The 12,106-nt window shown below is 44.6% G+C and overlaps 1 protein-coding gene across 2 annotated transcripts in view; it reads left to right on the top strand.

Annotated features, from left to right (window-relative positions):
- LOC142557698 (uncharacterized) overlaps positions 1-12,106 on the top strand; it is an 87,067-nt gene that overhangs the window by 44,042 nt on the left and 30,919 nt on the right. For both annotated transcript variants that reach the window (XR_012822813.1, XM_075669734.1), the window contains exon 2: positions 10,808-10,920. Coding sequence is in view for 1 of the 2 variants with exons in the window: in XM_075669734.1 (XP_075525849.1) it covers positions 10,808-10,920 (113 nt within the window). In the remaining variant the exon portion in view is untranslated. The remainder of the gene's footprint in view (positions 1-10,807; positions 10,921-12,106) is intronic.

Here is a 12,106-nt window from a genome sequence, read left to right as displayed (position 1 = left end):
GGACGTTGTAAATGTGTTCAAATTTTGCTTGCTTCAAAGCTTGCAACGGTGCTCCAGCTTTCTTTTTGATGCCCGGAATTGTTAGTTCCACTTGCGGACGGTACAGACACCGCACTAGGTCTGATAACCTTGTAACAGGCGTTCAAAAACCTTGACAGTTAGGTAAGCCAGTTTTTAAAAGACAAAACAAATCACATCGTTAAATAAGCATGTCATTTAAATCCGCAGTTTAATTTGATGGGCAGTCTTCAGCGATTCAAAGGCAGCCCTTCAGTGCACACAAAGCCCAATGCGCCACGGACTCAATGAATAAATGGCCTCAGAAATTCGACCGATATATATAATCGCAGCCTTGACACGGGACGCAACATAAAATTTCAGTGGCTTCCAGGACAGTGAAGCATCAGCGGGAATGACCACGCCGACGAAGCCGTCCGATATGCTAATGAAAGGGGTCAATGTGTCTTTATTCCGCTTTCGCGTACAGACGCTGCGGCTAGGCGGTGATTGATGACCCGTGAATGTACTTTGCCCATGTGGGACTCGAACATTTTCACCATGTGTCGTTTGCGTTCGTTGTCTCATACATACAGGTGCATCTACCGCGTGGGCTGCCATGACGTGAACAGACCGCGCTGTACCTACCGTCTGTGGCTAGGCGTTACTTTTACCAACTCCTATACCTTCCTTATCGGAATGGCCAACAGCCCCGCGTGCGACAAATGCAGCTGTCAAGAGATGCTCACACATTATTTGTCTGCCCGCGTTATAGCGCTGAGAGACAAGTGATGGGCAGGGTGATGAACCAATTGGACAATCATCCACTATCAGAACTAAAAGCTTGAGGCCAGTGCCCCCGAAGAACATCCGCGCTGGAGGCCTTATACCCCTGTCACACGGACGCGGCTAAAGTCCTTTTAACTCCCTTCAACCAAGGACGTCTTTATATCGAGGGAGATGCGCGCCGTGTCACACGGCAGTCCTTTAGCAAATGAAGCTTAAGGAAGTTCCTAGCGAAAGGAGATGGAAGATCTCCCTTGCAGACTGAAGGGAGTACTCTTGTTCCCAGCTTGCTTGAATTTCGAGTAAAGAAATCACCGTTATTTTTATTAATTTCACTTTTACCAGCAATTATAACTGTTCTTATTGCATATAATATAGTATTTGAGCACTGACAAATATATTTGAGTTGAGCAGCTACATTCGACTCTCGAACCGGGCGTTCTCGGAATGGCTGCTGCGTTTGCCCTGACTGCGCAATTTTTGTTGTTTTGGTCAATGCGATCGCAGGTCTTGCGCATGCGCAATGAGTGATTCACGTCTTTCTCAAGACTTTTTAGCAATAGATAACGTGTTTCTTTCATGAGTGCGTACGAGGTGAGCAGCGCCTAATGGGCCCCCAGCGGCAGCTTTCAAAAGCTCGCTTATGGGCCGTGTGACACGGAGCTAACTCCTTTGAGGTGAAACTCCCTTTCGGTCCTTTAAGGGAAGGAAGTTTGAAGGAGATCCAAGTTGCCCGTGTGACACGGGTATTATTCGTATTACTAAGGTTCCTGCGGTTTACGGGTCTTCACGATAGATTTTAAGAACACCGCCGCTTACCGCTCTATAGTGTACGCGGTTTGTTTGTGCTCGTCTCTATCTCTCTCTCGCCCTTCCACTCTTTTCATCTCCCTAATCATTCCCACCTTGCTGGGTAGCCAACCGTAACTACATCTGGTTAATCCCCCTGCCTTTCTCTGCATACTTTCTCTCTTTGTTCGTTACGCAAGCGTGTGTGAGACGGCAATAACAAGGTCACGACCGCGGAGACGACGATATACTATACGATGGCAATCGCAAGACTACTGATGTATTGCTCTCTGGCGAAGAAACGTTACAGCATGTTCCGTTACGACTTGGACAGATCCCGAATGTAGTGCGCTGGGTAGAGTGCGCTGATCGTGAAGGAGGTACGATGCCGCATAGCGTCACAAAGTGCGAGCTGCCAGAAGGAAAGATTTGAAAGGAGAGAGTAATTATCACGCCATCACGCAGGGCGTTTTGCAGTGCAGTGTTCTCAGTGCATTTTTATTCAACTGTGTTATGGTAGCCTTGCCACAAAAACTACTGTCTGGCCTGTAGTACTCTCTGTGCGCAGATGACATCTTTCACTAGACGACAGCTGAATAATTTCGAACTTACGCTTGAAAGGCAAACTTTGATGTTCGTAAAAGAGCATAAATTTATTGGTGTTATTCTTGACCGCCAGTTGACATGGGCAGCACACATCTGCGCAATTGAAAAGAAAACCAGTACTGTAATAAACGTACCTCGGCGACTCGCTGGCAAAACATGGGGGAATCAATCTATTAACTATTAAAGTTCATAACCCACTCATAAAACAATAAATTGCTTATTCGGCACCTGTTCTCCGTGGTTTATAGCAAACTTCGGAGGAAAGCCTTCAACGTTTACTGGCAAAGGGGCTGCGAGTGTCCTGGGGTTCCGCAGGCTACTTCGAGGTCTCTAGTAATTGCTGAAGCTCGTCACTCACATCTTCAGTCGTACGAACAGTTGAAACATGCCAGAATATTTATCGCGTTTTAACTCAACGCGAGAAGCATCCATTAAACATTGCACTCAGTGAACGAAACAAAACCGAACTTCACAATGTTGTTCAAGAACATAAAGCATTATTACCAAGATTTGAATTATGCAAAGTGGACGTTAGTTATCGTCCTTGGATGTTAACAATTCATAAAATAGAATTATCTTTCGAGGGGTTATATCTAAGAGAGACATGTTCATGGCAGCCGCATAACTGGCACTATTCCAAATTTACTCACGATATCCCCAGTACATCCACGTATGTACCGACAGCTCAAGTAAAAAAATTCCTCTGCTTCAGTATTCGTCATTCCACATTTAGCGTTAGAGCGAACATCCCGAGCGACATCTTCCACCGTGGCAGAACTGTTTGAAATCCTGTGTGCTTTCTATCTATTTTATTGGCTTTATTGCAGTATATTGCAGCATATTGGGCCCGCTTTTGTTTAATATATTTATTAATGATATTGTAAATGTTAACCATTCAGCCCAATACATAATCTATGCTGATGATACAAGTCTTTTCTTTTCAGGAACAAATATATATGATCTCGTGAATCTAGCTAACTTGACATTAGAAAAAATATACTGCTGGACACTTAGCAATTCTTTATAACTTAACTGCTCAAAAACTAAAGCTATTCTTTTTCGCTCTAAATCTCCACTTTATGAGCTCTCTCATTCTTACAATCTCATGTTGAATAACAATAAAATTGAATTTTCTTCCACAGTAATATCTCTAGGTGTAATTTTTCACGAATATATGAAATGGGATCACCATACGGAACATTTACAAAACAAACTTTGCAAGGTCTTGGGCGTACTGAGAAAATGTCAGCGTGTTTTGCCAGTTTCTCAAACGCTTTCGATATTTAAGACACTGTTCTCATCACATCTGTGCTATTGTAACTTAATTTGGGGTAACGGAACACAGCAATCCATAAATATTGTTATCCTACAAGAAAAGGTCCTACGTTCTGTTGCAAACCTACCATTTAATGCATATACTTCAGAACTATTCTTCAAATATAATTGAAATAAATTAAATGTGCTATATGAATACACTTGATTAGTTTCCTTTTGATCTGATACCCTAAGAAATCGCGGTTATATACACAGTGTAGCTTACTTGCAACTAAATCCTTCTTCGCGCCTAAACAGACGCTCGGAAAAATGGTATGTGTCACGGCCACGCACAAGTTATTGCTTTCAAACATTAAATTACTGCTTGCCGAAGACATTAAATAAATTCAAGATTTCTTATGAAAACGTTCGCACACTCTCAAACATTTCTGTTTTAAGCATGCTGTGTTAAATATGTTCAGTTAAATCTCACTTTTTGTAAAATATGTCGTCTGTGCATATCATGTTTTCTCATTAGACACCGACGTTGAAACGTACTTTTTCTTTTATTGCCATGCTGCCTTAGTGAACCGGGGACGTGGGGCCAGTCAAGCTGTTTTTAATGCACCTTTTTTTCCCTCGTTCCAACCACTTATGTGAAGCTCCATGTATGTGGTAAATAAATGAACTTGAACTTGAAGTTTGCGTTTCATACCACCAGAAAAAAAAAATTCGCAAAAATTGGTTATTTTGAGCGTTTCGGCAAGCCGCTCTCACATTGCTTCTAAGCAGTAAGAACAATTCTTTGAACACTTTTATATTTTATGAGACGCTGAAAGAACACAAAAGGGCAAGCGCAATGAATCACGTAATTGCATTGCATTGCAGTGGTTACCCGGGCACTGCAATATTCCTGGAAGTACTGCAGCGGACGCTTCTATGAATCGGTCGCCCAATAACGCGGAGACAATCAATCTTCCCCTTTGGCGTAGTGAAGCCCGTCTTCTTCTGAAACAGATATCCTGCCGTCTCAGCAAAGCTGCCTGGTCTGATCAGCAATCCAAGAACTCGGTGTTATACTTCATAGACCCATGTATAAGCCTATCAATTCCGTCAAATCTGAGAAAGAACTGAAAATTCGAAACATTAGTGCACCGCCCTCGCCTTTAGTTTTTATACAGGATAAAACGGGGGTGCCTCTAGTCCAGTGTCAGAGGAAGATGTGCGTCATATTCTCCTCGAGTGCACTAAATACGATCCACGGCGAAGGGTATTGCAAGCAAATTTGTTACTTTTAGATAGGAGACCAATCACTCTAAAAAAGATACTTGGTCCATGGCCAACAGTGTGCCTTCAGAAAAGAGCACTTCTTGATTTAAAAAATGTTTTTCAAGGACACCAACATTTTGAGGAAATAAGCAAGCCTTGGGACTTCCGGCAAATACGTCAAACGAGAAATTCTTGGCGCTCGGCGTGCACAACACACTAGACGAGCTTAATAAGGCCCAGAGAGAAGAGCAGTATGAAAGGCTCAGTTTGACGAGGAGACGCATGTTAGATGACATCGGAATAACCTACGAAGCACAGCACGGAGTGTGGAGAGACATCCCAAGGAAAATAAGGGAACATCTATCAATACTCCCTATCCCCAGAAACATGCACCCGGAGTTTCACCGAAGAATCGCAAGAGCTCTCCAGAAGATTCCGTAGTGCCAGGGACGTGGTCTATGTGGACGCAGCGGAGTACGCAAATAGACAGTTTGTCGATAGTTAGTACGCGTCTACAGGGTGACTGCAGAGTTAGTGGCACAGTAAAAACAGGGAAGGCGGAGGTGGTGGAGGAGGCTGCCTTAGCACTGGCAATAGCGTCCACGGAGGCTAACATCGTAGTAAGCGACTCCAAGACAGCCGTCAAGAACTATGCAAAAGGAAGAATCTCGCCGGAAGCGCTGAGAATTTTAAACAACTTTCGTGAAAATCGCGACATTCACACTATATGGGCACCGGCACACTCCTCCCTTCCCGGGAACGAAATAGCGCACAACCTGGCTCGAGAGCTGACGGGCCCGGCAGGTGACAAGCAACAAATACTGAGAACAGAGAGAGACCGGATGACCAGCTTTAACGAGATTACAAAACATTATAAATTGGGAAGGGCCCATTTCCCCCCGGCACACTCCTCGCTGAGTAGACGGCAAGCGACGGCATGGCGCCTCTTACAGATACATATCCGAACCCGGTGGCCTACCACCGCTACTACCCGGACCTTTACACGGATAGATATAGATTCTGGCAAGAAAGGGTGGACCTACAACATATGGTTTGAGCTTGTCCTCGGGCGGCCACACAGAATAAAATAAACAAGACCAGAGAGCAGTGGGAGACCGCGTTGCTCAGCTGTGCACCGGAAGACCAACTCAAGGCAATCCAGCAGGCCGAAGATGCCGCCAGGGCCCAAGGGCTCGAGGCCGTCATCTAGGTAGAGAAGCCTAGGTCACAAATCTGCTGTGCACAAAGTTTATTCCTCCTCATGTACTGTTGGACTGTGTAGTTTTCATTAATCGGGTGTTCTTCTGAGTTGCCATATTTGTGTTGTTCACTCTTCTTGCGCATATTTATTTCCTTTGCTAAGTGACAAGTAGTAGCCGGTGCCGCCATAAAGGCTCCAGCCTCTCCTATAATTCAATTCAATAATAAAGAAGAAAGGATTTGGGAAACTGTCGCGCTTTCACATTTATTAGTAAATCGTTACTATTTGACGCGACGCACGCGCAAAGTGTTTCAAAGCGCTATTCGGAGCACTGCATGCTGAGAGACGAAACAAGATCAATAATATGGAAGCAAGGTTACAGCGGCTAAACTGCGTATTTAAATGAAATGACATGCTTATTCAACGATGTGGATCATTTTCTCATTTAACAGCAGGCTTACTTAAATGTCGACGTTTTTGAATCTGGAAACGATGCGATGCGGAAAAGCTGCACGGAGCGCCGCAGCGACCTTGGACACGGACGCTTGCAATACGGGACGCAAGGCTGTCGGAACATGAGCAACAATGCCATCGCGCATTGGGATCGGCTTACACGAACGAGTTTAGCAACGCTTCAAAGGTGCAACGTTGGGAAGCGGGTCGCAACGAGCGATCACGACCGCGCCCAAGCGCTTACGCGCATATGTATCGATGCTGATACGCAGCACGCGTCATGCCTTTAGCGTAGCGCGGCAACGTGCCTCGCGCGGAGGGGGGGTCACATGCATGTATGCCGCAACGGGAAAACGGCTGTTCTTTCGATCTCATCGGTGCCGTGGCAGTGGTTTCCCGGGCCCGACCGGACGTCCGCTATTAGGGGGACGTTCGCTGCCTCACTTGTCACCCGGGCCACCACCGCAGGTGCCGGCGCCTGCGCACACTGCAATGCGCACTCTTCGTCATTATTGTTGCCCACGCGGCTGACGCCACCGTGCCTGACACCCACCTCCCGAGCCTCCGGCTACTTCACAACTTTTCCTTCCTTCAAATGAGCCACCCGTGCGTTCCTTTCTTCCTGTTCGAAAAAGCTTCGTCGCGCGCAATTTTGCGCGCATTGCGTATACTTTCGCTATTGTGCCGTGCGCCGCCGGGCCGACGCGCACTTTTGCGAAATTGTGGCGGCGCTGTTCTTGCTTGTTGCGTCCCGCGGTGCTGTTGTGGCTGTCACTGGCAGCTGTTGCTGCGCAGGGCATAAAATGTGCTACCACTCTGTCATATGTCTCTATACAAACGCTTAATAAGGCAAGAATTACAGGTTCGTCTTTTACTGTTACACACGGTCCTTTACGAAACGCTAGGCGTTGCACACAAACACGAGAAAGTACTTCACTAAAGATAACCTACAATATAGTTGCTGAAGTGCCGGTTTGTGGTGTAAGTATGACGTCATCGTGCAGGAAAACACCCGCATCTTGAAGGTGCGCTCGCCTCCGATTTTCGTTCTCACTCTCGGGAATAACGGTGCCACCGGATTACCCATCCTGAAAGTGCTTTTCGATTAGAGTCAACAGGAAAAAATATGAAGCTCTATCTACCAGGCCGTCGCAGCTATCATACAGAGTTTTAAAGAAATACGGATTATTCAGCGTGAGTAAGGTCAAGTGCATATTGTGTGAAGTCTTGCTGAGAAACCGTCTGTTATTTTTAGTTTCTGACATTAACTAATTAATTTTAATTAAATAATTGTAATGCACAATTTTATAAAGAATGATCCTTGCAAGTTCTGGAATTATCTTAGTGAAAGCAAGAAACCAGTTTCCAAGATATCAGTTGACGGTAGCATGGTTACAAATTATAACAATATAATAAATCATTTTAATGCCTATTTTCATAGCGTGTTTTCAGTATCCGGACCATCTACGCCTACCGCGATCTCATTTTAACCATGCGAAGTCAATATCATTTCATATGCTGGTTTGGTTTCTATGCTTTTAAACTTAAACACGAAAAAATGTTGTGGTCCTGACGATCTTCCCAATGTGTTTCTTCGGCGATATGCCGAATGTGTTGCCAAGTTCCTTTTTCTTATTTTTAATAGTTCCTTGTGAACAGCAACCTTACCGGAAGACGGCCCGAGTAATCCCTATCTTCAAGAAAGGCGACAGATTATTGCTACCTAATTACAGACCGATATCTTCAACTTCCTCATGTTGTAAACTTATAGAACATATTATAGCCACTCAGACTACAGAATTCCTTGACAAACACTCCATATTAACAAGTTTTCAGCACAGTTTTAGAAAGTATTCGACCGTGACGCAACTCGTCACTGTTACTCATGAGTTTTCCAAAGGTCTTGATGATAATATTCAGATAGGCAATTTTTTAGATTTCTGTACGGCCTTTGATAAAGTTCGTCATGACAAACAAATCTATAAACTAAACAAAATTGGTCTTCCGAAGGTGTTGGTCGCTTGCGTGGCTGAATATTTGAGAAATCGGGCGCAGTCTGTCACAGTCGAGGATCAAAATTCGTGCCTTCTACCAGCCACGTCGGATGTGCCCCAAAGCAGTGTACTAGGGCCCTTGCTATATTTGTGCTATATAAATGATATCGTAGATGTAATTGATCCAACTGTTCAGATTCGTTTGTTCGCAGATGACTTAATTCTATTCCGTGAAGTTTGCCGCGTGCACGATCAACAAGAAATGAACAAAAATCTAGGTTACATATACTAATGGTAAAACACGGGGAATGCGGGAGATAGAAATTCAAGACGATGAGGAAAACGTGAACAAGGGGAAAGCAGGAGCGAACGTTTCGACAAGTTGACTTGTCTTCTTCAAGGCCTTGAAGAAGACAAGTCCACTTGTCGAAACGTTGGCTCATGCTTTCACCTTGTTCACGTTTTCTTCATCATATACTACTGGTGCAACAAGTGGGGCATGATCGTAAATGCACAAGAGTTTCCATTTCTATAACTAAAAAAAATCCCCTTTTCAGTATGCTTACTCCCTAGGTTCATCTACAGTTAATCATGTCGATAGCTACAGATATTTAGGCGTAACGTTCACTGCTAACCTCCCCTGGAATTCACACGTTGACATTTGTTGTTCTGCTTTCAGAAAGTTGTTTCTTAAGACACAAGCGTCGTAATTCACCACCAAATGTAAAGCTTCTATGCTATCAATGATACATCAGACCAAAGCTAGAGTATGCAAGCATAGTATGGGACCCTTACACAAAACGTAACATTGATAAACTCGAAAGAATTCAAAGAAAGGCCGTTCGATTTATCTTTTCTAAATTTCGTCGTGTGGACTCTCCCTCGGAACTAATGATAGCCAAAAACATGCTACTACTGTAGCACTGAAGGCAATTTCGGTTGAGCTTCCTGAATTCTCTCCTTAACCAGAAATTCGCTATTGACCCTTCATTGTATTTATCCCCCCTATCAACAAGAAATGCACATCAACAACCAAGATCTTTAACGTCATATTTCGCAAAAACTGATGCTTAGAAATTTTTCTTTTTCCCGCACACAGTGTCTCAATGGAATTCTACACCAGAGCATGATCGTCTTGCCATCGTTTAGCATTTTGTACATTTACCCATTGTGTTCATTTTTACCATTTGTCTCTGGATGTAAAACACAATGTATGTTCACCATTATACTCAATGTGATTTATAACAAAAAATGCCTGTCCTGCTTGAACCACGTTATGTGGCCTGCAGTATGTATAAATAATAATAATAATTGAACTTTTTCATTGTTCTAATTGTCAAAATGTTAATTGATTGTACAGAATTGTAACGCATGTCAAAATGTGTTTCCAGCAGGGCATATACATATCGCTTGTTTACTTTTGCCGGCAAATAGTGAAGGCCCACGAAATATGAAAAGTAGCATGCGAATGCGCACAAAATGTGTTTCCAGCAGGGCATATACATATCGCTTGTTTATTTTTGCCGGCAAATAGTGAAGGCCCACGAAATATGAAAAGTAGCATGCGAATGCGCACCCTTTCGCACGGGATACCAGCGCCATAAAACAGTCTCAATGGGAAAGCAAGCTGTTATCTCAGGCACATACTCGACGTTATCTCAGGCACGTACCTGGCTACGCCACTGGTCAACACTATAGTACGGGTGCAGTAAAAAAGACATTCTCGTGGAGACCTCACTAACAGGCCTCGCACGTGCTGCTTGCAAATGGCTGGAGCACCACACGTCTACTGCCGCATACAAGCCGCGTGTTTCTTCAAATAGCGAGGGAGCCACCAAGCGTTGCCCACTGCAGGCGCTTCCAGGAGTTCTACAAGCGGTGGAGCTCACTGAGAGAACATTCACCAATGAATACTGGAGATGTTTTCCTTGTCATGTGGTTTGTTATGCTACTCCGGAAGAGAAAGGTATTAATATATGAAATGACCGACGCATACGCAGTACACACACATATGTGCGATTTCGCTAATTTCCCTTCCAGAAATAGCAGTGGGTTCTCATCAGTAATGCGTGGAATAATTAAATGCACCCCGGAATGGGGGTCTTATAGTGGCTGTTCGGATTAATCGAGTCATGGAATGAGTCACTGGTGTCTGGCTTTCTCTGTAGCCTTATTCGAATCGCAGGTTGTGAGAGGTAACAGCCGGAGGTAATTCGACTTCATCCACTTCCCTTCATTTCACGTAGGGAAGGTTGGAACAGGAAAAGAGGGAGAGCGATAGAGCGTACTTCGGATCAGTCATGCGCGCTATAGACAAGGCACAGCGTGCCTGCGGCATGCTTGAATGAACTGCGTGTTCTGGTCCCTGTTTGACACCTTCTTTGTGGCTTATGGTGAGCTACCGCGAAATCCTCGGGGCCTAATAATAATGTTTGACCTCCGCTTGTCATGCTCGCAGAAATCGCGAAACAGAAGCAGCAGCCGCCGCAACACCAGACGCTGCAGGCAGCCAACGGTGCTGTGCGCAAGGATGTCAACGGACACCAGGATACGCGGACCTCGGCCAAGCAGGTTAGTGACTGCGTGTGTACGCCTAGATCCGCGCACAAGTGAAACAAGAACAGGACACTGCAACGACGAGCAAAAGGAACATATGACAGACGCACAGTCATCATGGTGGTGTCAAAAGAATTACAAAGAATACATTTTTCGCATCAATGTTTCGTTTCCATCTTAACATACAAGGGGTAATGGTGTTAGCAGTAGGATAAATTATCTATAAAGGGACACTAAAGGAAAATATTTAGTCGAGCTAGATTAAAAGATTAGGCTTCTGTAATAACGAATTCGGCATTCGTAGCAAGAACAGAGCTTTTGTAAGCGAGGAAATGACAAAAATGAAAAATCGCTGTGGCGTCACCTATATTTGACTATACTATACCTCTCATGTGACGTCAGCACTGGCTATTCACAGAGCGACAAATAGGGAGATCATATGGAGATTACGTCAACTCGTACGTTTTTGCGCGGGCGATTCAAATGGCGGAGCAGCAGCGAGAACTTAAGTGACAGTTCTCTATGCAGCAGTCATTACAGATAGATTTTTCGTCGCATAATCCATCGTATAACTTTGCTTAATATTTTTGTTTAGTATTTCTTTAAGAATAAAACATTTCTTGTCTACGCTGCTGCAGTACGGCCAAGACATTACCGTCCTAAAAGTAAAGCGTTACAGCATGTCACTATATAAGAAGTGGTACAGAAGAGCTCGGGACGGTGAGCCCTCGGGGAGCGTCGCGGGCATGTGCTCAGCAACCGCAATTTCACGTAAAGCTCTTCCGGTGGAAACCGCTCTTTTACGATCCCGCGGCGTGTTTGCACGACGGTGGCGTGCCCTTTACGATACACCGATTAAACCGAGGCTGTGGCATACGCTTCTTCAGCTATAACTCTGTTAACGGCAGCACCACCGACGCAGCCATTGCTGACGTCGCGTTGAAGCGCACTTGGCATGCCGCGACGTGACGCCACTACCCCGTCGTTGTGCAAGAGCTCGCGAAGCTTCTGGCAAATCCCACAGCGTCTTTGAATAAGTTGGATAGATAATGTAGCGTGCGCTAGGATTAACTTAAATTTTTTTCTAATCCAAATTTGCAAGTGTAATACATAGTGTTTCGCGTAGGCTCTCAGCGGAAGTTGTCGCGAACGCGAAGCTGTCGTTAGCTCTCAATGGGAGAAAAGACTCGCTCTAACACTC

This window comes from Dermacentor variabilis, chromosome 9 (assembly GCF_050947875.1).
Source record: "Dermacentor variabilis isolate Ectoservices chromosome 9, ASM5094787v1, whole genome shotgun sequence".
Taxonomy (NCBI): domain Eukaryota; kingdom Metazoa; phylum Arthropoda; class Arachnida; order Ixodida; family Ixodidae; genus Dermacentor; species Dermacentor variabilis.
The sequence above is the reverse complement of the archived record's forward strand: the minus strand, read 5'-3'. Positions and strand labels throughout refer to the sequence as shown.